Genomic DNA, 27,158 nt, shown 5'->3' with positions numbered 1-27,158 from the left:
CAAGGGGTCATCGAGGGCTCATGGTAGACGGAGGTGTGATTAGAGAATCAGTCGGTCAGTCTTGTTCCAGACATCGAAGTAATTTGGAGAGGAGTTTGAACATGGTGAGTGTAGCTTTGGTTTTGTTTAGTCCTTGCATGACTAAGCAGCATCCACCATTGGAGGGTTCGCTCCGATGGTAATACAGGGTGGCTACTCGTCGGGAATTATATGTGAATTATTGGCTCCGGGATTTACGTGAATTTTTCTTCGTTGACGTGGAAAATTGCAACTATTATTGATCCAAAATGTCATTGAATTTATACATATTTATAAATGCCCTGAGGGAAGTTTTTCACAGTTTAGCTTTGATTTTTATCGAGGAAGGAAAAGAAAGCCACATGGAAAATAAAGCTGAATTCTAAATCAGTTTACTTCGTTAGTATCCTTTGCAGAACAATCTATGTGACTGGCTGGAGATTATTGCAAGATAAGATATCTTGAAGTTATTAGGTACATTTGAGTTTGAAATTCTTACACAATTAACAGTTTTTCGTAGATTAGTATATCTCTATATCTCGTAACATTTGTTAATTGTGTGTGAGATGTATTTTGAGTTTGCATACAAGTACGTGAAATGGCAAATGCACACCTTAACTTAAATATTTTAAATATATGTACCATTTAATTGAAGTGAATTAGAATTTTTGAATACATGGGAATCACACAGGCCCTTTATGTTGTTCATATATTTTTGTGTGGAGTGTGAGAGGCGGTAATATGTATGGTTGAAATAGAGAAAACATCTGCTTGTACTCTTAAAATTTGGAAAGTTCGCCTTGAAAACCGGAAATTATACTTGAATTTTTCATGCTGCTAGAGTGGCCACTCTGCAATAGTAAGAAGTTTGTAAATAAATGGTGTGGTGACAAGGAAAAATGTTGCAAGTGATTTGGTCTGCTCGTTGAGATCCCCATAGTGTAGAATGTGCATTCATTGGAAAACCCCAACATAATAGATTACTGAGTAAGATATGTCCATAATTAGCATAAAGGAGGCATACAGAATGCATTTAAAAAATATATAAAACTCATGTTTTAATGATTGCATTTAAACACAACAGGATACAGTACAGTATGTTATTGTGTTTTTTTGTTGTTGTTAATATTGCTTTGTGAATTATCAGTTTGTATACTGCTAATAACTTATATAGCTACTGCTAATTACACTAACAAAACTTGTATAAGAAAGCGTAAAAATGAACAGAAAATGCAACAGTTCTCTTTTTTTCGTTCTTTCGATGTTTAAAACTGAAAAGCAAAAGAACAGACCTCAATGGTCGCGTTTAACGAGAAGAACCTTCACAGAAACAAGATCATTATCGAGACTTTCGCACGGGGCTTACTCGATACTTCGACACGTCAATTCATGTAAAGTCAAACTTGTACATTGATTTTGATACAAAAAGGCATGCACAAGGAGACAAAAGTACTGCTAAAATTAACTACGAAATTTTTAAAGTAGTCAAATAATGGCGATAAAATGCTGACGTGCATTATGCATTCATAAAACATGGGAGAACTCGCTTTACTGGTTCGGAGTTCGACCTTCTTTGGGAGACCTTAGGTGCAACTTAAGTGTGTGATGTAATGTAGGTGATTTGTTATGTATGTATTGAATAAATTACTTGCTTATATTCTTGATTTAATATTTTGAATTTTCCTCCACATTTCTTGATAACTTAATCAAAATAACTCTTAGCAGCTGGTATATCCCACTGAAATCAGTCACACACTCAGAAGTCTCTATTCTCAAATCTCTATCAATTTTTTTAGGATGTTCTAGTCGGTAAGGCATCCGACTGCCAAGCGGGAGACCCAGGTTCAATTCCCAGGGTGGATGATCTAAGATTGTAATTTTTCCAGCCTTGTCACTGCAAACTGGCTCTGGGGCTCATCCAGCTTCAAATCAATTGTTACCTGAAAGCAGCCCTGGGGGGTTAAAACAACTAGAGCTTGGTGCTGATCACATCACCTCCAAAATTGCCGAGATCGAGAATGTGTGGGGCGTACCCCCCCCCCCCCACACACACACACACACATCCCGTAAATATGCCTTCGTGGCATGGTGCTATTGCATATGCACAGGGAACTGTACCTTTACCTTGGGGGTAACTGATGTACAATATCATCCAGTAAGCGCTCATAAAAGAAAGATACATTTTAAATATATTAACACATTGTTACTTTGGTGTATACAAAAAATTCCCATTGCTTAAGTCATTGCAATTATACTTATGATGTTAAATGTCTTATTTCACAAATTTAATTTAAATAGAAAAAACTTTCTTCACAGTGTGAAGTTTTCATGTTTTGCTTTTCACTTACAATGTTATTTAAGCTTGAGGAATTCAATATTCTCGTCTGTGGTGTTAATAAAAAGTAATATTTTGTTTGAAGGGGTTGTCCTGTAGTGTACTCTGGAGTGAATTTTACAGTTCCTGATGATCGGTGAGTGAGAGAAAGAGTTTGAAGGTGGTTGGACTGGGTACTACAAGGAGGGTGGAGCTTTGGTAATGGTAAATCAAAGCACTTGTAAAGGGAATAGAAAGTTTTACCATGTAGCACCATTTTCCATACTCAATCATTGTTTCTTATCTGAAGTGAAGCACCTGTATAATGCATTTGTACAGACAATAAATTTACTAATACTGTGTAATTTATGTAGCACAGTTTTGATGCACTCGTTTTAATGTTCTGCATAAATTAATTAGAAAAATTTTTACATTCACTGAGAATGAATAAAGACTAATTACATGAAGTAATGGAAAATGCTACTTAAAAGTGGTCAAATAATGTTGTTGTAACTTCACTTTTCAGACAAAGATCCTGCATGAACAAGTAATTACAGTGACGCGAGTGTACATATTTCTACAGTGAGATGCAGAAGTATTACCAAGCAAATTGTTCATCAACATATGTTTTCTCTTTGTTTTGGCCAATGAGAGCTTCAAGAATCGAAATAAAATGCCAAACAAACAGTAGACAACCTATGCGCAAGAGTCCATTGCTTAAAAATACGTAGGATTCAAGGGATACTAAAGTAGTTATGGACAAATTTCTGATCAATACTTCTGCATCCCACTGCTTTCTCCAACTTGTTTTCACTCCTTGGGTATCCAAAAGCATTATTCACGTAGATTTCTCCTCTCCGAAACAGATTAATTTGTGCCGTTTAAAATTTTCATTCTTGTATATTTAGTTAGGAATCATGAATCAACTTTTGAAATAATGTTAATAAGTTTATGAGCATTACTTTGTTTTGTACCTTCACATCTGTGTAGGAATTTACCCTGCGCTCCTCATCATGTGAGCAGAAGACACTGACATTTGCCAGTCGTGGAAATCGAAACACTGTATTTTACCTTAATAAAAGGTTTATTCTTCATGAACACACTTAACAACAACTTACAAACTTAAGGACACACATTGGTATTACTTTGAATATCCCTGTAATATTGTTAGCTTGTTGCTATCATATTGGAGTCTCACTTATTGCACCAAGCTCAAACACCTTCTTGGTCAAGTGCCATATTTTGTGTTCTGACTTCAGGCTAAATGCTTTCGTTGTTAGGCTAAATGTACGTATTGTATTTATGCTAACAAGCCTAACCTAACCAAAAAAGCATTCTGTGCTTCCATGAGAAGATGAAATACAACACTTAACCAAGAAGGTGTTTGAGTTTGGTGTGATGAATCATACTCATTGATAAATCTATTGGTTTGTTAAATTATGTTGCCAGGTTGACATCTGCAGGTTAGTCTATTTGTCCTAATACTAGTTGCCTGTCACACACTAAACATTTGATGAATTAAAAAATGAACAAAGACAACATTCCAACTAAATGGCATACAACTGTAATGTAATGTTCAGGCCATTACAACTTTAAAGAGGTTTTCGTGGGATATCAACCAGGTCATGTCCGGACAAGCTTTCGAGAGCTAATGTCACTCTCATCTTCAGGGATTGAAGTGCAGAGATGTGTCAGGGTAAGGTTATATGCATTTGGTGTGGGAGGTGGCGGGCCAATCAGGTGCCGTCTCTACGTAGTCTGCACTCCCAGTCAACTATCACTAGCCAGTTCTAGTCCCGTGTCCCTCTTGAAGTTTTCCTTTTCTCCGTGGATGGTTATTGCTTCTTTGATGATACAGTCCCAGTAATTGGATGACTTTTTGATGATATCAATAGTTGTGAAGTCAAGATCTCTGCACTTCAATCCCTGAAGATGAGAGTGACATTAGTTCGCAAAAGCTTCGAAGCCTCTCTGGAAATCCCATGTTTGATATCATGAGCAAAGAAAACCCATTCATTATTCACTGTCAGGAAATTTTCAAGAAATATTTCATTACAAGTTTGTTTAAATTAGTGTAGTTTCATTAAATAATGTGATGTATTTTTCAAAAAGTATTGTTTCTAATGAGATATATGAAATATTTGAGCACACTAATATGTCATAATTTATTGAAAGGTTGTGTGTCCCAACCAGTCTGTGGCTTTCCCTTCCCAATGCTCTATCACTGGTCTACCTTTAACCTCTCCACAATATTGTGAACTTAGATCTTTGTGTAAGTTTTTCTTTTTATATATGTCCATTCCAGGTAGTTTCATGTAACTTTTTAACATTGTTGTTCTTGCCATATTGCCTTTTTAGTGAGAAAACATACAATAGGTATTTTCTGAGGTCTTTCAACACATGTGCATGCAGTGAATCCACAATTATATATTTTCTTTACAGGACCAGCTTAAGTATTCCATTCCCCACAAAGGAACACAGAGAACGGCGGATGAGCTTCAAGAATGACATGGCAGCTTCCGAGGAGGGGAAAGGAAGAGGATCTCTTCCAAGGTAACGGCAAAGTTTACCCTTAGTTTACTTCTGTATTCAGATTTCTGGTAGTGAAGCCAATCCTGCATAAAGTAAACTCGATGGCATAACTTGCTTTTGAGGGATTCCAATCATCTTTATCAAATCCCAGCTCTGCTTTTTTTATCTCTTGATAGTTTTTCTAATAATCTCTAACTGTGTCATTCAATGCTCATTTTTATATACAGGATGAAGTCATGTGTCTCTTTGAAAGCTTTCATATTTCAGATATCTCTATTGTAGTCTTCGGCTGTTACAAGCATATAAACAATATTTTGGATGTAAAGTGTTAGGAGAAGACACATATCCTTCATCAAACATTTATTTTTAGTTTCATTAATGATATTGTTATAACCAAGGAGGAGAAGACACACACCCTTCATCAAACATTTATTTTTAGTTTCATTAATGATATTGTTATAACCAAGGAACAGATTTATGTAAATACATATTTATGTATGAAGCTGAAATCTGTTATATTTTATATTATCTTTGCTCATCATGGCATGCAGACTCGAAAAATTCTGTTTTTATTTTCCATATTTGTACAGAAAGTAATTTACGTTTTGGAATAAAAAGAAGACAAGTGAAAGTAGAATTTTTTTATTATATCCATTTTGAAGCGACACTCTTACTCTACTTTTCGATATAGTCGCCGTACAAGTTTAGGCACTTGTCATAGCAATGAACAGGCTTACAAAGTCCATTGTCATAAAAAGTTGGCGCCTGTGACTTCAACCATTTCTGCACACCAGCCTGAAGGTCTGCGTCGTCATCAAAGCGCTGTGTTGCTAGCCAGGTCTTCATGTGGGGAAACAAGTGGTAGTCACTTGGTGCAAGATGGCTATATGGTGGATGGTCGAAAACCTCCCAATGAATGGCCTGTAAAAGTTCCTGCATCCAGTTGGCCGAGTGCAGGCAGGCATTGTCGTGCACAAAACAAACTTATGGTAGCCTAACCTTTGGGTCACAACTTCATGCAATAAGCTCTGTGAAATTTGCGGAAACTCAAACGAGAGCTCTGTTATCGTAAAACCGCGATTTTCACGAATCTTGTCATAGATTTTTGCGACCAGTTCATCTGTCACAATGCTCGATTGCCCACTTCGGTCTTCATCGTGAACGTTTGTGCGGCCATCTTTAAACATGAGGCATTAGTTCACTCATCACATCTTTACCGTAAACTTCACACAGTTGTCGATGAATGTCAATTGGTTTAGTGTCTTTCGCCAACAAAAATCGTATGACCGACCTCACTTCACAACAGGCGGGATTTTAAATCGGAGCACTCATGTTAACAATGTATTATGAACAGAGCAGAAGCGACATGAACTTCACACGTTCACAGCTGGATGCGCACTGAAGGGGCGTAAGTCCCAGCTCACAATGGCGGTGCTCGCCCCACCCCTAGCGGCACCCCACCAAAATGTGAGTGGCTTTCTTGATAGCCCTCGTATATAAGGTTTTGCTTTAAATTTAGTTTTTTTTTTTTTTTTTTTTGCATATTATTCCCATATTTCTGAACATGTACTCCATATTCGTGCAATAATTACATGTCCCCATGGGACCAAAAGAGTTGGGTGAATTTTGCGAAAAACTGACAAATTTGGAATATACTCCAATTTTTTCTTACGATATTGAATGCAGTTTTAGTCAATATGAATCCATCTTAACCCCCAAGGCCAGAATTCTAATACCCAGAAGTCTAGCACCTGGGCGGTAATTTTAAACTCTGAAACACGGTAGATTCGCACAGCATTGTTTTCATTTGATTGTTGAGATTCCACTTCAGCGTAGTCTAAATCACTTTCCTCACTACCTGACAATAATCTACAGGATGAATCATCATCACTTTCTTCAATAATTTCACGAATTTTGTTGCTCACAAGACCCTTCAATCCGCTGCTCCCTGCCATAATTTTTTACGAAAAAACTACCGCAAACAAAGGACAAAGAAAAGTAACTTTCGAAATATTTTCACAAAATGACACTAGGTGGCAGTAAAATACTTAGCAAGCAGAAGAAAATTTGTTTCTTTCCGTGCCAATAGATGGCATGGAACAGGCATTCATTTAGAGCCATGATGCGAACATATGGTGTACGTCAAACCGCCCATGGTAGAAACGTGTAGGTCAGTATGCTGTACGTCAAACCGGCCTTAGGGGTTAAGTGACAACAGAAGGAAATTCACGTTCGAACACTTACAACTAAATTTTGTTATTCATTGTTTTGAAACAGAAAATGAAAACACATTTTCTGTTGTTTTACAATTAATGTCAATGTAAGCGTACTGTATTTTATGTAGCTCATGTAGTGTCTTATGTTATTAAAAATGTAAATTTTTACAATTTTAAGTCCATATTTAACTCCATATTTTCGGGAAACTAACAAAATATGTATTTACATATTTAAAACATTTTTACTACGTATAAATCCGTTCCGTGGTTATAACAATGGCATTGAAGGGTGCAAAATGGTCATTTGTGGGGATGCGTGCACCAATTTTAAATCAAAGAAGCATGCACATGAGGAACTTTGTCTTGATTGCTCATTCTCTTCCAGGTTTCCAAGGAAACCAGATGCTCTTGTTCCATTTGAGCAGATTGAACACAGGATACAGCAGCTGGAGGAATACCTGAGGAATCTCCTGAAAATAAAGCTCTACAGGAACCACTACGAAACAGTAAATTTTTTCTATCATTCTGTCACGTTTTGTGACTATTATGCACTAGTTCTTGTAAAATTTATTAAGCAAAAGGTTAATGAATCTATTAGGTCTTTCATAAATTATCAGTATTTGGAAATTTGCTGTGCAATACTTGCACATCCCACTATACAGCAGTCGAGAAGTATGGCTCATACAGGATGATAAAAATCACATCTCACGGAGACTGATTATATACAGTGGGATGCACAAATATTGCCCAGCAAAGTGTCCATAACTATATTCATTAATTATTTATCTTGTAAACTACAGTTGTTACAGGCATAAAAACACAGTTTTTTTGTAGTGACATTTCAGGAGAACACATCCACAAGGGATTCTCACATAAAATTGCAAATTTTTTTTAGAAGATTTAATTTCAAAATTGTTTTTAGATCACCAATGAGTTTGGAATGTACATTTAATAAATACAAATTGAGAAAATCTGTACCAGATGTGGAAACCACAGGAATATATAATATAACTTGTTTGTGTTCAAAGGATTATGTAGGATAATCATCAAGGAAAACGGCAATAAGATGGCACGAACACGGTTTGGACATTATAAGTTTAAATGCACAAACAGGTTTGTTAGCTCACGTCATCGAGGAGAAGCATATGATTAAAAAGAGAAGGGTTATAAAAAGAGTGACGGGAAACAGATTTGAATGTCTGGGAAGCTTTGCTCATTGCAAAAGAACACTGGAATAAATTAAATAAAGAAAATGGTAACATAGACCCACTGTGGAGTTTTCTCTTTCACAAGTGGAGTAGGCCCCATTTTTAAAATGTAATGTAACTGAAAACATCAAGAACCTCTGTGAAAGGGATGATGATTTTGAATTGCCTGATGATATTTGGTATTTATAATTAAACTGCTTGCTTCACAGTTAAGTTGCTATATTACAACAATGTAACATTGACAGAATCCATTGTGTAACTGATTCGTTTTTGTTAAAAAAAAATCTTTAACCATTGCTAGGGACATTGAATTTTCGCGATGCGCGAAATCGCGAAATGTGAAAAAAAGATGCAATTTTGAACATTCTGCACATAACTACACCTCCAATGATGAAATATGTATGAGTTTTATTCGCGAAGTATTGCGAAATGTGTGCTTTTCCACGAAATGAACGCTTTTTCGCGAAATAACCATGACATATCATCAAATTAAGTAGAAAACACGCAAAAACCGACAATCGAGGTTGTGCGCACAAACTGTCGATTTGTAACGAAACGTTTGCCTAAAGTTTCCTACCACTTGCGGCTGAAGAATGTTTTATCTTCGATCACATCAGGAAGACGATGCAAATTGGGATTTCCCATGCATATAATCTCAGTTCAAAAACTTCACTCCCTGTCAAGCTGCATTCCTTTCTTCCCCCGAATGTCTACTCAAATTCCAGTTTCATTGAACTTGCTAGCTGTAGCAGCGATAAGATTAGTCTTTTCCCGCACATCAAGGGAAACAGTGGTGTCACTTGTGTTCAGTCATGAATGAATTTTGTTTATCATCATGTGATTTTCAACATGTGTTTGTGTATGTGCAGTAGTGAATATTTTATTTGTTGGACAGCAAGGATATCCTTTAAATACATACAATGAATAAATCACTTGAGATATGCAATTTAGAAATGAAGTGATTTTGTGTTGATGTTTTCTTTTTGGTTGGACAGCTAAGTACTTGTGTATGTGTACAGTATATAAAAATTAAGTAGTTTATCAATTTATAGCTCTTTTGTATGTTGTTTCTTCTCATAATGAAAAAGTGTGTGCCAATTTTTTTTTTTTTTTTCCACCGCTGGTATATATCACTGATCTAACATTTTATTTACCGCTCTCCTCAGTTTTTATTTACCATAAATTTGTCTCCCTAACCATTGCTATAACTGTATCTTTAATCAATATAAAAATACATGACTGATGAAGGAAACATGTGTTCTGAAAAAATAAAGAACTGCATTTTTATGCTTGTGTAACAACCGTAGACTACAAGAGATAATTCTACAATGCAAGTAATGCATACATACAAAAGGTTGTGAGCAGCTTGTTTGGCAATTTGTGTCAATATTTGAAGCTCTCTTTACATAAAATAAACCAAATAAGTGTGGCGATGGACAATTTGCTTTGTAATACTTGTACATCACACTGTACAAAATGACAAAGTTGGGAAGAAAGATTTCAAGTATAAAAATCACATCAACATTTTTGGTACTAAGTAAAGTTCACCGTGCCATGAAGGCACATTTAGGGGTTCTGGAGGTTAGGGTCCCACATATTCTCGATCTTGGCCAGTTTGGAGATGATGTGAGCAGCACCATGCTCGGGCCACCTTTACTCTAGGCCCATTGCTGGGTAACAAAGGCGACCATGTGACCACTATGCGATCAGGAGGCCCTCGAAAGAACAAAACCTAATGATGCATCATCGGACATTATCCATTATCTGGTGTTTCTACCTATACCAGGGTGTCTACAAGTCAGAAAATCCTGGAAAAGTCAGGAAATTTACTCTTTCTGGAGAAGTCAGGGAAATTCATTTCTGGAAAAATCAATATTTTTGCGGAAGTGCACTAAAAATAGATCCTTAAACAAACAAGAAAAGAACAAGCAAGAAGTTTTAAATTAGTTGTGTACAAATTATACAACAATTTGATATACTGAATATTACAGATGGTTACAGTAGAAATTGTACATTAAATATTATAGGAAGAAGGGTCATGTTTGCAAGTAGAAATCTACTGCAGTATGTGACTATTTGCAATTACCCCACGTTGTGTTTGGTACATATTTGGATTAATACATGTATTACTAAATTTTCCTACAATTATATATTATTTGTGCTATGGTTGTTATATTTTTTTTTTGTAAAAATAAATCTTCGTTTATCATTAGTGAAGACATGGCAAGTGTTTATATAAAAACTCATCCCTGACGCCCCTATCTCAACAGCTAATTTCTGTTCAGTTTTCCTACTTATTAATACTTTTAAAAACTTCCTTTAGTGGGTCTCTAAGTATGGTGTTTAGCTAAAATGTAGTGTACAGAAGGTAGTTTCACGTCCATGGTAACAAAGTTAGAATCCACCTCACCCTAAGAAAAACCGTGACACCACCAGCAGTGGTGCTTCACATGATACCCCTCCCCTGTCTTGCAGCAAAGGCCCTGCAGCGAAGTTTCCATTGGAGGAGACTGCTTTGAAGAACACATTGGTCTAAACAATCCCATTCCTCCTGACAAGCTTTCCAAAGACTCTTAATTGTGCAGGGCCGTCTGCTTCCCAAGGCTCCTTTCAACAATGGAAACCCACAAAAATCCATGGGAGAGGCTTCAAGGGATTTCACAGGGATGTCTGTCAAGGGGATTGCATGAATACCTGTTTCACGTGCCATCCAATCCATGTATGCCTGTGTGGACTTTGCAGTATGTCTGGATGCCTTGTCCTGGTGGATGACAACGCAAGATGTGTCACTGCCATAGAGAGAAGGAATATCATGTCTGTAAAGTGGCTCCAAAATATTCGTCTGGTAATAGGCTGCATTAATTTAGCCTTTTTGTCCACTCTGCGCAGTGGAAGTTTGCCGTTATAGCAGTAACCACAAACAACCATGAACCCACGTGGACAACTTTCAGCACATTCACGTACCCACTCAGATCGACCTCTTGCATAACGTGGATGATAGTAGATGGCCCTTTTTGTATCACATCCCGACAGATACACCCATGCTTCATCCAGGGACATCACATACTTCCAGCGGTCCCCAGCCAGATGGCGTTCGTAGAGCTTCCGACTGTTGGTCTTCCTCTCCTGGACATGTGAGGCACACCGCTTATGAACTTGAGCCTTGTGCTTCCGCACAAGATGTAAATCTTGGGCTATGATGTGATTTACAGTTGCAGGGGAACATTGTACTGCCTGTGCAATCGCTCTTTGCCTTGCAGGGTTTTCACGTCGCACCAAGGATCTCACTTTCTGCACAACATTGGGGGAACGCTTGGGCTTCCGATATGTCAGAGTCCCACTTTGACTGGTTCCAGCAACATGTACGGTGCAAGCTTTATGGCGATTCAACACTGAATTGATGCCCTTCTTTGACACATGGAAGGTTTCCGTCTGGCACTGTTTAATTATCTGGCTATCACTATAACCAACATTGGAAAGGGTACAGATGTACCCCTCCCAAAAGACTGGAATTTACGGTGCCATATAAACACTCACTCACACACAAACCGTCTTCTTTTCAAGTCAACACACAGTACTTTCGTACTACCGGCTCTGGCTGCTCTGTGCTGTGCCTACGTGCTGCTCCCTGGTGGTCGAAATCAATACCATCGACGTGAAACAACCTTCTGTATTTCTTATACATACTGTATGTGTAAATACATGAATTGCCCTAAAGACTTGCTCTGGAAAAATTTTTGTTCTTGGTCTGAAAAAGTTGGAAAATGTTGGGATTTTTTTTTTTTTAATTATTTACACCCTGTATACTCATTCTAACACAACTCTCGTCTTCAGATGAACTAATTTATTTTTGCGTATAGTGGAGATTGAACCTATGACAGATACATGATTTTATTAGAAATCCAGTTTGCTGTCAAACTACTCCACTGTCTCTCCCAGAATTCTGTACTAATTTTTGCTTCACTACTATTTCTAATTTTTGGGGAGAGGGGGACCATAAAAAAGCTATTTGTTTTAATTTTTGGTGGGGATGGCCAAATTAAAAACGTTCTAAGCCCATTTCTCATTAGCGTGGGTAAATTGTTGTAAAGTTCCATTTCAAAACAATTTTAAAATACAACGATCTTTCTTTCTCTTTAGGCTAGTCTCATATATAAATTTGTTACTAAATATGTAAATGTTATATACAGTTTCCTTCCTGTCATTTTTTCCTTTCACATCAGATATTTTGATCAAGTTTCTATATTTTACTTATTAAGTCCGGATATTGCACAGTCTTTTTTATGTATTTTTAAGGGTTGATATTACATACCCACATTCTAGTGGGGCAGGGGTACATAATAAAATAATTCGTATTGATCATTTTTAACCTTTGTTGTAAAATTTGTTCAAACACTAAATTAACAATGTTCTTAAATGTTCACAGAACCACTGTTGGATGGTACAAAATAATACATTTAATGTTACTATTAAGGTGGCATTCTTACAATAATCTTTCTTCGTTGTTCCCAATAATTTTTTCAAGCTTACGCTACTAAGATATACAGGGTGTGCGAAATGAAATGCTCTAATGGCTACTTTATGTAACTCCACATGTATTTGATGTAGCCAAATGAATTATACGTCAATAAATATACATAGTCATAAAGATTCTGTGAGCAAAGTAGTAATTAGTACATTTAGTACATTTCTACATGTGCCCCACAAGTCGCAAGGAGTATGTCCATCCGATACTCTATTTCCCACTAGTCTTACCCCGTGGCCGAGTGATTAGCACATCGTGCTGTGACACTAGAGGTCCCGGGTTCGAATACCGCTCGGGCATGGTTGTTTGTAAATGTCCATTCATCAATTTCATCATTTCATCCCTCATCCCCATCTTTGCCAATTAGCCAAGAGGCACAAAACGCGAAGTAAAATAAAACAAACCAATCAATCTATTTCCCACTAGGTTGCCTTTAGCATGTGTGGTGTGACTGTCCCAATGGCAACTGCAATCATTTCACATAGCTGTTCCTTAGCGTCATTTTGGTTGGATACACCATGTCCTTCAGATACCCTCACAGCATTGGTTGCTAACTTGAGATTTAAAGACAAATTATTACTTCAAATTCTTTCACCACCTGGAACACAAAGAAAGATCATCACCTTCCTTTCGTGTAACTATTTCAAATTTTCAGTTAGACATGTATCACCTGCCATGCGAAACATAATGGTCTCATGTTAATTATAAAAAATTCAAATTAGGGCATTCCAATCTGGACACCCTGTATAATTGCATAACCTTACATTGCTAGTCACCCAGAAAATATTGTTGGTTTGCATTCTACCCCAAGGTTTTTTCAGGGTGTAATGGCTGATCCTTTATGAAGACACCCAAATGTCAAAAGCACTAGACATTGGCTAATATCCAACTAACATGGCTTGCTAAGCGTCTTCTTGTGCCACTTTCCTTCCCCTTCAGACTGCCATACCCAGGATTTTTGAAAGGAGAGGGTTACATACCCTTTTTTTGATAGTTACCCCTCATTTTGCAATCTTGTCCTGCCTTCGACACTCTTTTTTCTTAGGAATACTGGGGCAAATGGGGATATGACACCCACCAACCACCCACCTCTTGTCTCTCCAATATTACATCGTGTTCTTTTTCTTTTTAGCTGGACTTCATGGAAGTCAGCCATCTCTCTTTTATTAACGAGCTTGGCATCAAAGGAAAGGAAGGCCTTGTTCAGAAGAGGACAGGGAGCGTTCACCCAGGGAAGAGGGGGTGCAATTTCTTTGGTCTCCTCGATACAGGACTCTGCATAAGGTAAGGGAACTAGTGTGATTAATTAGGTTCTTGTTACAAATACCGCATTTGTTCCTTTTTTTACTTTTACTATTAATATTGTCGTGTCAATTTGTGTATGATTAATCTGACCTGATAACACTGGTCGACATGGGTTTTGATTTCTCGCAGATGACTGTTGTCCCTGAATAATTTCAGTGTGCTGATTCCAAAAATGAAATCAATTTTTACGCATCATGTCTAGTTTTTTTCAGAAAACAGCAATATATTGACTGCCTTATTTTCACAATAAAATTTGTAGTTCCATTATTTCCCCAATAGATGGCTCTGTTTAGATGGTGGTAGAATATTGATTTTCTACAATACAAATCTTCCAATTTTGAACTGTAAATGGATACAGAATTGTAAACATTTAATCCATCTTCCACCTTCATGTGACAAATTGGCATAAAAATTGTATGGACTTTTGTCACGTAAGTTTTATTTTCGAAATCTCTCATAAAAATTTCCTTCACTCAGTGACCTTAGTGATGTGCAGAAAAATCCTGACATGATGGGAAGAAATTGATGTCATTTGCCTGATCACCATTCAAAATACTTCCGGAATCACATATTGGTTTGGAAACAACCAAATTTTCTCTTGTAAAAATTATTTTGTTGCTTTTTGTAATAAATGGAATGGAATTGCAAATATGAGAATTTTTATTGTGAAATTGTCAAAAATTTTAATGTGATGGGAAAAAATGGATGCCATTTCCATGATCAGCATTTAAAATACTTCCAGAAACACTTATTGGTTTGAAACATCAGAACTTTTTTCGCAAAATGTCTCTGCACCATCCCTTCTTCACAACTTGCATAGACTTCAAACTTACCTTGGATTCTTGTAATTGTTCCCCTTGTTACTCTCCAACGTCTCATGAGTACATCTCACCATGTTTGTTTATAATGCATGCAGCAAAGGAAAGCATTGCTAAGTTTTTCACTGCCTTCTGAATTATTTACAGCAAGAATTGTATATCCGTTTGCTTTAATTATTGAGATATTTTAGTTTCAAATGGTGTATGCATTAATTTAAGACACTCTGTACATAATATTCTTACAGATTTCTACTGATAGCAATGCTTGAAAATTGTAACAATTAAAGTAGTTCAAAATATTGATTCATCTTAGTCTGTAAGTATCCACTACAATGACTTGCTTCAATTTACTAGGAGTTTTGCTGTGAATTATTAAAAAAATTACGTGAGAATGTTTTTCACATAATACTGGTGCAAAGTAATTGGAAACTTCAAATTTTACAAAATTACAAGGGTAATTAGACTGTGCACAAGTGTAATGTGGCATTTTTACAGAAAACACCAAAATGCCGGAACGTTTCTCTCGCGACCTTTCCCTCCTACCTCATTTATGCATGAGTTGTTACAACTTCCTTTACAGAGCTATTTGTAATAATCTTTAAATTGAAAACGTTTAATGAATACAAATATTAGAACTGTTAATATTTATTTTTTGTTGTGTTGCTTGCATTGTAGAATTATTCTTATGAGTACATAAACACAAGTTTTGATGTAACGTTTCAGGAGAACAGACATTTATTCTTAGTTTGATTAATGTTAATATTTTGTCATTTCAGTGTTATCTTTTTTATATTTTTTTTAAAATTTATTTTCCTTTCCTCTTTTCTTCATTCCTGCTCTTTTCTTTATCTGGCGTCACAAATACATTCATTTCATAATCTGTTTCATTGTTTATAAACTCCTAATATACATATTTTAAACCATGTTTTCATTAATCCAACCAACTTTAGAGCAGGATTAACTATAATCTGACCAACTTTAGAGCAAAATTAACTTTACTCTGACCAACTTTAGAGCAGGATTAACTTTAATTCAATCAACTTTAGAGCAGGATTAACTTTAATCCAACCAACTTTAGAGCAGGATTAACTTGAAGAAATGTCAAAGTAATTAATAAATCTTATACTGTGAATATTCTTTTTTATTTTGTAGTTACTAATCATTTATACTTTGCAGGTGTAACCGCCTGTGTAGTGACATATTTGGAACTTGGCGCAAGAGATGGTTCTTTGTGAAGGACACCTGCGTGGGCTACGTGAGGCCGAAGGATGGCCAGCTGAAGTGTGTCATGTTGATGGATGCTGGCTTTGAAGTGTCTTCAGGATTGTATGCAGTAGGATTGCCCAACTGTGTACAAATTTCGAACCTGTCAAAGTAAGATTCATGTTTCTAAATTAATGGAATTAACACCCTCTTCTGTATTTTTCTGCACTAAATAAAATGTGCCTAAATTTGTGTGCATGTTCAAAATTTTCATTTGCCTTTTTTTTTCTTTCTTTGGCTTTTGCAAGATGAAATATAGAAGGTTATACCTAGACTTGCATACAAGGCAACCCTACTTATACCATATTTACACATGTATAATGCACACCTTTTCTTTGGGGGGGGGGGGAGCAACAAATAATTGTCTCGTACACAATGTACAGTACAGTTCAGGTTGAAGAAATGACTTTCATAGTTGCAGGTCGTAAAGCTCTTGCTATGCCTATCAAGAGCAAATGCCATCATACCTATTCAATCATGTGGTTGCTGTGTGGACCATAGAGGAGAATGTTGTCGTGTGTATACAAGTCACCAACCCACGTCACCTTCCCCTTCTCCCTTTATTAATGTATGTAGCATCCCAAAGCTTTCACTTCTGCAGTAGATGAAAGTGAGATCAAAATTATGTTCTGGATTTGTAGCTCTCGGGAAGTTATTTTCTATTGCTTATCATCCAACAAATAGCGCTGATACACATCCCGTGTGATGGGAAGTTATTTTCTATTGCTTATCATCCAACAAATAGCGCTGATACACATCCCGTGTGATGGAAGGTGCATGCTCGAATTCTGCCAGAACAGAATTCCATTACAAAGTGAAAAATCATGGGAATGGCTATTTCACTTTTATACTGTTGTTTTTTTTTTTTTTTTAATTATTACTAAAGAAATCAAACCTGGTAATTTGTATTTGTGCCTGTTGATATATACTTATCTGCATGACATAGTGAAAACATGCATGTTTTCATGTTGACTGTCCAAATTATTCGTGCATGATATTTGGAAAGAGAGTGTTCATTATACATGATTAAAATTGGTATGTGCCTGGATTTTAGATTGTTATGCATTGTACATTAAATTTTCCCAGTGGCAATGCAACAAAATTTTAATATTAGTACCTGAATTATACATTTTCCTGCATTTTAATTTCTTCATGCCAAGTCCCTTGGAAAACGTACAATCGAGGTTCCACTGGTAAATCATCAAAATTTCAGTACAAAAAAATAGATTGAATTTTGGGTCTAAATTTGGTACTTAAAATGGCATATTGTTATGATTAATCAAATCTCAAATTTCATTTGCATGCTTTTCACTTACATAAAACGAAAATTCCCATTATAATACACATCTTCATGTTCATGAAATCCCATGCATTATTAAAAAGTTTATTCATTTTTGAAGAAGTATAATTTTCGTCCTACATTTTGCTCATAGTATTTTGCTATGTGCAAAAGATGTGTTTCATGTTTCAGATTTATTTCTCATTGTATATCATTTTTAGTATTTTTCTATGAAATGTGGCAGCGAAATTCACTTCTAACATTTATTACTCAAAAACAAAACAGTATTTGATATTTACATTAAGAGCTAAAGTTTGCTTTTATTTTTACAGGCAGATTGTTATAAAATGTTGGACAAAGAGGAAAAGCAAGGAGTGGATAGCTTGCCTGAAAGAAGTAGCAGCGAATGAAGGTAATGTTGAACGATGCCAGTCCGTGAAGTCTCTTTTGTCATATTCTGTGCCTTTTATATCTATCTGCATCTTCCAGTACAGGATAACTTTCAGGTATCTCCACTACTTTGACTTGGTCTTGCATTTTCGTAAATATAGTCGAGGTGTCTTGATGAGGCCCGGAACCAAGAACCTTCCACTTACCAAGCAGATATGCTAGCATTCCAATCATGTCGTGGCTCTTTCTTTATTTGCTGCTACTAGGTTGGGGCACCCTGACAATTTTTCGCCAGGGCATAAATAACTGGAAAATCTGGATGTGTCGGGGAATTACGTATCTCCATAAAGTGGTCACCCTGCTCTTGCTTCCTCACATGTGAAACAATGAATTAATGGGACTTTGTAAGCCCAAGACATGATTGGGAGATTATCGCACTATAATCAAATGAAGTGGACTTTTATCGACATGTTTTTTTTTTTATATCTTTTGAATATGTCAAAGTTTCTTGTAAGGTTGTCCTGATCATTTGGCTTCCACTAGCAAATTAGTCTTCAGAAATCCCCCTCCCGTTCAAAAAGCTGCTATTATACTCCAAAGTCTCTTGTAGAGAATTAAAGTGAAACTTCATTTTGTTTGCCTGTTGGCTAGATATTTGTACAGTGGGATGCATACATATTACCAAGCTAATTATCCATCAGCATGTTCATGCTCTTTGTTCTGCACAGTGTGAGCTTCAAGAATTGAAAGAAAGCGGCTAACAAGCTGCTCACATTCTCTGAACAAACATTCGTAAAAATCCATTGCTTAACACTTTCCGGTCGGGAATCAGATGTGATGCAAGCAGAGTAAAGCATCTGTTCCAGTCGCCAATCGGCTAGGATACGATCGCCGTATTTCTGTTGTGTTTAAATTTATTTGCCAGAACCTTATGCGATTATCGTTGCACACGTTTGGAGATAGATCTATTTTTCGCCACCAAAGAGCATTTTATGCTGGTTGGGTAAAGGCTTACCATTATTTCATTGTTTTTTTTTTTATAACGTGCACAGTGCGTGTTTATATGCTGAGTGACGCCATGTTGCAGCTGTGTTGTCCATTGCTTATCACCAAGAAAAATAGTGGTATTCGTACTGTAACATCTAATTGAATTATCTATTAGAACAGCGTCTAAGCTTTCATTTGATATATAATACATTGTGATACCATTAATAGTGTATTTTTCTGGATTTTTTAAAAAATGCCTTAAAACGTCCGTCCACAGGTAAAAGATGCATGAAAACCGTCAGACCGAAAAGTGTTAAAAACACAGGATGCAAAAAAAAAAAAAAAAAAAAATTATGAAAATTGTCATGGTCAATCCACCGAGCAATACTTGCACATCTCACTCTATCATATTTTGTCACAGATATCTAGACAGCAGAGATAGCAAAGTAACTTAAAGATTCACTTGAATTCTCTAGAAGAAATTCTAAACAGATGTAATATCATAGTAGTTTTTGAAAACGAGGGGAATTTTTAAAAATGACTGTACTGGCTCGAGCCAAAGGTCTAGCATGGCCTTCCGTTGTGTCTTCATTTATTTTATCCAGTAGTGTTTCTTGTCAGTGTCTCGTAAGATGTTAATTTGCTTGATGGATCGGTGGTTCATTATGTAAGTGTTGGTTACATTACCCCTAGAAGTGTTTACCTGACCAAAATAAGTTGCACCTACGTAGGAAGTGTTAAGGCAATTTTCAGTGAAGCACTATCCCAGTAATTCCAAGAGCCTCATGACAACAGTTGTTATCCTCTCTGATAGTGTAGTGGTTAAATGTGTCACCTTTAGGGCTGAGCCCATACTGATGTACCAGTGGTATCGGTTGAAATTTATTTACGAATAGCACCGATGCTTTTCTGGCATTTTGTTCTTCCATGAGGTCTCCAAAAATGCTACCAAATATTTTCATGGAACTTCATTATTCTGGAAATTATGCAAACTTCATACTTTTCATTTATTTGTACCAATATGTGCAAAAACTGTAGTATGTAATTACATGCCTGGTATTTTTTTTATCAATTCTGATATAACTTTTGAGTGTTTTAAAGCAAAACTTGGTAAATTGATGTTTATAATTGGGGTTGATTACTCCCCAAGAATATTAATCAGTATTTTCAATGATTGTAATTGTTCGAACAAGTGTTCTCGAGTTACCAGCCAGGTTAAGTCGATGTTGGCTTCTGCTCTCATCATCAGGGAATATAGAAATGGGGACCAGTGTGGTGTTAAATATATGACATCAACAGGGCAATCACCAAGCCAGTGACATCTCAGCAGAGACCAACCCTGGACAACAGTGTGGCCCTTACAAGGGCCGATTCGTCGCCACCCGGATCAGCCGAACGTGGAGATGTGGTCCCTTCACTGCACAACCTCCCTGCTAGTAGCAACACAGGAGAACATCCCACTACAATATTTTTATCTTTTATTGGCCACGCCTCTGGGAAATTAAGTAGAATTCTTGCAAGACACAGAGTAAAGACCATCCACAGATCACCACTCAAAACCAAGGCTCTTTTCCACTCGGTCAAGGATAACCTGGAGCTCCGGGTTCCAGGAATATACCGTATACCATGCGAGTGTGGGACACCATATATAGGCCAAACAGGATGCACCATTAAACAACGACATAATGAACATCGGCGCAACATCATATTATTCCAACCAGAAAAGTCAGGACCTGCAGAACACAGCATCACAGAGGGACACAGGGTTTTATTTGCGGACATCAAAATAATAGCCAAATGTTCCGGTTACTGGGACCAACGAGTAAAAGAAGCCGTAGCCATATCACGGGAAAGCACCAATCTCAACAGGGACGTGGTACTCCAGCTGTCACGCCTGGAACCCACTCCTTCATAAAAACAAAGCTCCTGCCAATAAGATCACCAGGATTCAGAACAAGCCAATAAGAAACTCCGCCCCACAATATATTTATGTATTTAACCCTACACTGGCCTCCATTTCTATATTCCCTGAAGATGTATGCGCTCGAAAGGTTGGAAGCCAACATCGACTTATTCTGGCTGGTAACCCGAGAACACTTGCTCGAATCATGTTGCCAGGAAAGCTACAATTCCTATTTTAATTGTTTCAATTTTCAAGCATCCGTATCGGTATTGGTGGGTGTCTGTAGGCGGTATAAACATTTGTATGAGTATTGGTTCAAATTGTATTAGCTCAACTTTTTTTTACAATCATAGATTGTGATAGTGAGGATGAGTGAGATCCCATGTAACCATGTTAGTACTGTCACCTTTACAAGAGGTCATTGGTTCAATCCCCATTGGGAGCACAAAAATGTTGGTGTTGACCCAGCATAATGAGGAAAATTGAGAACCTACTTCAAAGCATGTGTTCTGTTCATTGAGGATGAATGCTGAATTCATGGAAAAGACCACTGAAAATTGCATGTCACACCCAGGATTCTAACATAATCCTTTTTCTTTCTTACCATTCAAAGATGTCATTTACTGATTAATGCCCATGGCTTAAAGTATGATTAGGTTCCTCAGGTGCAGCTCCATCATTTCCCCTTTCCTGTTGCATGCTCATTTATGTGTACTGGGTGGTAAGAATTAATGTTATCCTACTTGGAGCCTTCTGAAGCCCATTTGAAGCAACGGATTGCAGTGAAACATGGTATAGAGGCTACGCAAACCATGGAAGCAAATGCCGGAGGGAATAAAAAGTTCAAATTTCCGCCAGCAGGTGGAAATGTGGTGCTGACACAGCCATTGCATTCTGATTACATCACTTGTTTCGAAGCAATGTGTACTCGTAATGGAATGCATGACAGGACCTTGTGCTGTCATCTCCTCAAAACAAAAGGGGTCCAGAATTAAATCAGATGTAATCAGAATGTAATGGCTGTTCCAGTGCTGTCGAAAATTTGAACCCCCCCCCCCCCCCTTCCCTGGCATTTGTTGGCATGGATGGATGTTGCGTTGCCAAACTAACGACAGAAGAAAAATGTATGGGAATGAAATTACCACCAATAGAAATTGTTCAGTGTTCTGGCAGTACCTGTACCTATCAGCATTAATTTACTAAATTAAATTATAAACAAAATAATATGGATCATTTTTGTTTGTTTATTGTACCTAATAAGTTAGTAATGCTCCAAAAAAAATCTTCAGGTTTCTGCATTTCTGATATCATATTTCACGGAATGACAAAAGACCCCCCCCCAAAAAAAAAAAAAAGAAAAAACGTGCATCATCACCATGTCGCCTTCCTAAAATTTACAAAGGACTGAGAGAGGTAATTTACAAACTCAATGGGGAAATTTTCATCTTTGCAAATGGACTGAATAAACACAGATTTATGCAAACAAATTATAAAACACCCATTTATTCCCATAGTAATGAAAATCTAATAAAAACCACAGACAGACGCAGGTTTAGGTGCTAGGTTGCCTTAAGATTTACCTGGGTTTCGTGAGGACCTTCTTCTCTGCTCGATGCTCCCTCATTCCTGTCTCTAATTGAACTCCCTCACTTGTCCAAAACTTCGACCATTCAAGTCTCTATGTCAACACCCTTCCACATCTTGCCTTTGCGCCACTCTCCATTCCAGCTCATGTTGACACTTACACTTCCTTGTTCCTCATTCTTTACAATCGCACCCATCAGTTGGTAGACACATGAATAACCTGCTTCATGCCTACTTTAATTGTGTCATCACAGGTTTTCCAGGTGCTTGGCCACCCTGTTCCCCCAGACCTGATTCCATGTGATTTCTGGCAAGGATTGTGTTGTTATCATTTCAATGCCACATTTCTATCTGGTGATGAAAATTCATTTGTTTCCCTGTGTTCTACATAGCCTCTGCAGCAAGTTTCACCGCAATCCATTGCTTCGTACGATCTCCAGACAGCTCGTTTTTGACTTCCTGGTACTATTGAACCAAAGATTATTTCACCCGTAAGAGTGCATGGCCTTACATTAATCTCCACATCCAGCAGGTCGAGAATTCACGCAGAAAAACCGCCATGACTCGTTTGCGCCCGTGCGGACGAATATCCAGGCCCACTGGTTTGTGGACGGAGCCTCGTACATGGAGGCCGTGGCGGACGCCCTCGAGAGTGCAAGGGAGGAGATCTTCATTGCCGACTGGTGGCTCAGTCCGGAGATATTCATGAAGAGGCCATGCATGGAGGGAAACCGGTGGCGGCTGGACAAGATTCTTGAGAGGAAAGCTGTGAGTCCAATTTCGTATATCTTGTTTAAATGTAATAAATTTAGCATAATACAAAGGTTGGTCAAAAGGTAATGCACAATCCACTGCAGCTCGGGAATGGTAAGGACTAGGGAAATGAAATTTTGTAGGTAGAAGCAATGGTCCTTTGGTCCTTCGGAAATGTCACTCAATGTATGATCAATGTGCTTCACTGCACTGCAGCCATCTTTGTTTCCATGACACGAATGCACGTTCGTAAAACTTTAGGTTGTCTTTGCACCACGTGTGATGATCTTCTGCAAAGTTTCTCCAAGGATTGCCCACAATGCTTTCATGGCATCATCACATGTGATGAAACTTGGCTGTTTCATTACGATCCGGAGAGCAAAAGGCAGTCTATGGAATGGAGTCATTCCGGATCTCCACGGCAAAATACTTGCCAGGTCACATGACAAATTGATGACGACAAGGGGGGGGTGATTTGCATAAACTTTCTTGAACGTGGAACGACAATTAACAAAGACTGTTATTGTTCGAACAAAGAGGCCAGAGTTAGGTGCAACAGACATCAAGTTGCATCACAATAACTCACGACCGCATGTTGCACTCGTGACAGTTCAGAAGATTGGTCAACTGGGATGGATAGTGGTGCCACAACCCCCATACAGTCCTGACCTAGCACCATCAGATTTCTGTCTGTTTGGACAACTGAAGGCTCATCTGCATGGGAAACAGTTTGGAGATGACAACAAGCTCATTGCTTGTGTGAAAAAGTGGTGTAAAGACCAGCCTAAAGAGTTTTACGAACGCACATTCGTGTCATGGAAACAAAAATGGCTGCAGTGCAGTGAAGAACATGGATCGTACATTGAGTGACATTTCCAAAGAACCAATGCTTCTACCTACAAAATTTCATTTCCCTAGTCCTTACCATTCCCGAGCTACAGTGGATTGTGTGTTACTTTTTGACCGACCTTTGTAATAGTTTTTAATAGAGATTCGTCACTAAGAAAAATGTTATGAATCCAGTAAAAGGAAAGTGTGAGGTTATACGAAACGTGCACTTTACGTAACCCAGATCGGCTGTCCCCTCAAATTCCAGGGGTTTCTAAAAGCCTACCGATTCACAAACCACCCAAACACTTTACACCAGTGGTTTCCAAACTTTTTTTGTGGCACCCTTATTGTTTCAAGATTTTTCCGCAGCACCCAAATCTGAATATAGGCCTTTGTAACACATGCAACGCTCAGTTAGTGTGGTTACGTTGCTTGCCATAAGTTAAAAAATAAACACATATTTCAAATTCAGAAACATTTTACATGTAAAAGATACTAAATAGGCACATATGTGGAATAAGTGTCATTTCAGTGAAAATATTGGAACATTTCGCGGTGCCCCTGTAAGCCAGCCACGGCGCACCAGGGTGCCGCGGCACACACTTTAGGAACCACTGCTTTACACTCCTATTACCTAGCATGCACCTACAACCTATAGGCCTTGCTCAGTGATTCCTCATGGAGATATATGTATGTATATTATATTTACACACCTCCTCTCCTCTGTATATACAACTTTCCATTACACGTCCACATGGTGTCTACCAGTCAAGAATGTTTGCTATTTTTTTACAGTATTGTGAACTTCCATTGTTATGTACCTGTACTGGGATTTAATAAAATTGAATATTTGGAAATCTGAGATTGAATTGAGTTGTGGTTAAGATTGGTCACTTTTTTCTTAAGAATTACTTTCTTGTATGCTTGAAATTTTGTAAAAAGTATTAAATAAAGTTATGTGGCCATTCCCCATCCAGGATGAAGTCTGAAGCATCAATTTTTACATGCATTAATAATTAAAGCAAATCTAAATCTCTTGTTAAAGTTTTCATCTTAACCGGCCTTGTCGTAAGGGTTTTTCATTGAATAAAAATATCTATTTTCTTAATTTTGCAACTATGCCTGAGTAGAGACAATTAAATAAATGTTAAGAAAAAGGGGAGAAAGTTCAAGAAAAAGGAAAGAAAGGTCCAGAAAAAATCAAGAATTTTAGATTTGTTATTTTGGTAGACAAATATGCTCCAGGTTGCCTTTAACTTCATTACAGAATTATGCCCTTTCCGCAGTTTATCATACAGGAGTCCCTACTTACGGCGTTCATAAGTGCAAATGAGCTACTTGGCCCTCTCCAACTGTATACTGTAATTGACTCCAACTCGACATCATCTCAACCTCAAAGAACCTCTGTCGGTGTGTCTCTCTCAAAGAGGGAATCTGAACCAGATAGTTATACCTCCAAGAAAACCAGCCTGCCCCCTCCCACCGAGCCTTTTGTTAAATTTTAAACAAGAAAGCCATCTGGGGTGGGGAAACTAACGTTTGAATTTCTGGCTACCGAGCAAAAATCAACCTTTTACAAAGATATAATCACATAAACTTCTACAAAGAGCTTTTTCCATTTTACAGCTGTGTGCTTTAAAAATCACACAGCAGTTTAGATCTTGCATGATATATGTGTACTCTTAACTCATTTCTGATGCATGACAGGCATAGCCCATCATACAACTGCAGTCCAATGAAACAGGTGAGGAGGATAGCCCTCCCTTCATTATGCACTTGTAGTGTGAATGAATGACAGGCTATAATCACACCACATCTCTTGTTCATTTATCTTGTAACCACCTCTTTCATATTCCAGTCATTAGATGTTTTTTTTTTCTTTCTTTTTTGTTGCTAAATTTTGCTTGTACTCATGTCAAATTATGTTGAGCTTTTGCTTATACTCTTGTGATTAGTATTGATATATTTATATGTAGGATTCCACTTCAGATTTTGTACTCAGGAACTGACTAACTAACTCTCTAGCCTTCTTAAACCCGAAAGTTCATGGCTGCAGCAACACAGGCCTTCCATCTCTCCCTATCTTGAGCAAGATCTATATACTCTTTTCAATCCCTACCGATCTTCGTCTTGGCCTTACTACAGGTCTCTTACCATCAGGTTTCCCAACAAGAATCCTGTAAACTCCTCTTTCCTCTCCCATTCGTGCCACATGGCCTGCCCACCTAAGTCTTCTGGATTTAATCATTCTAATAATATCTGGACATGAATACAAGTTATGTAGTTCTAAATTATGCAACCTTCTCCACTCACCTGTCTCCTCATCCCTTTTAGCTCCAAATATTTTCCTAAGGATCTTATTTTCAAATACTCAGGAATAATTTTGAATCTGAACAGGAAGTTTTCATGGTATTTTTAATTAATTATTTCTGTATTATGTATTGAAAATATGTTTTCAGAAACTTTTATTACAATGTTTAATTTTTTTCCATCAGAAAATTGTTACAGAAATGTGAGAAAATGTATATAAAATGTAACCTGTTCTATATATGTGGAAAGAGGATGTCTTGTAGATTTCAGAAAGATTTTGTAAACAGTAACACAGCAACATATTTTCTGTAATTTAAAAAAAAAAAAAACAAGAACATTTTAGTCTCCTAGGAAAAACAAGGTATTTTCAGGCCAGTCCGCAAAGTGTTGATCAGTGGATGCAAATAGCTACTTACTAGTGTTTTTCAAAAGTCACGCAACCCAAACTTTGAAAATTTATAGCATGAAAACCGTAAGGAAAAGATTTTCTCCAGGTTTTCTGCATTATAAAGCCTCATCCATTGAGATATTTTTCAATATTTGAAAATATCAGTTTACTCCATACAGAAAATTATATAAGTTCATAACTGGTGAAAGGCAGCTTTAAAATTGTTCAGAAAGCTGCTTTTAAGCGAGAGAAATATATGAGAAATTATCGAAAGGTCACGATTAGATGTCTGATGACTGATGCCATGTCAATCTGTCATTTGCAACCAATATTGGTCATGTGCAGCATTGGATGGATTTATGACTGGCGATTATATGGGTTGAGCGAAAAAGCGCCATTTTAGAGGAATATCACCTCAGCTGGCAACACTAGCAGGTCAAAATTTTGTCAGCAGATGCTAGTAATACGTGACTAAATATTGGCCATACATTTTCGTGAAGAATTATAAATTCATAGTTTTGCACCAAAATTGAT

At 37.3% G+C, this 27,158-nt stretch overlaps 1 protein-coding gene across 2 annotated transcripts in view; it reads left to right on the top strand.

Moving 5' to 3' along the window:
• Positions 1–27,158, top strand: part of Pld (Phospholipase D) — a 170,842-nt gene that overhangs the window by 21,378 nt on the left and 122,306 nt on the right. Inside the window, exons 5-10 of one of the 2 annotated variants that reach the window (XM_083133813.1) lie at positions 4,775–4,885; positions 7,466–7,586; positions 13,946–14,097; positions 16,113–16,310; positions 17,811–17,890; positions 22,875–23,110. In XM_083133813.1, coding sequence (XP_082989939.1) covers positions 4,775–4,885; positions 7,466–7,586; positions 13,946–14,097; positions 16,113–16,310; positions 17,811–17,890; positions 22,875–23,110 — 898 coding nt within the window. Of the gene's footprint in view, positions 1–4,774; positions 4,886–7,465; positions 7,587–13,945; positions 14,098–16,112; positions 16,311–17,810; positions 17,891–22,871; positions 23,111–27,158 lie in introns of both variants that reach the window. The other variant, XM_083133812.1, reaches the window with a different exon arrangement.

The sequence above is a fragment of the Lepisma saccharinum genome, chromosome 13 (assembly GCF_977018435.1).
Source record: "Lepisma saccharinum chromosome 13, izLepSacc3.1, whole genome shotgun sequence".
In the NCBI taxonomy this organism is placed as follows: Eukaryota; Metazoa; Arthropoda; class Insecta; order Zygentoma; family Lepismatidae; genus Lepisma; species Lepisma saccharinum.
This window is presented reverse-complemented; position numbering and strand designations above follow the sequence as displayed.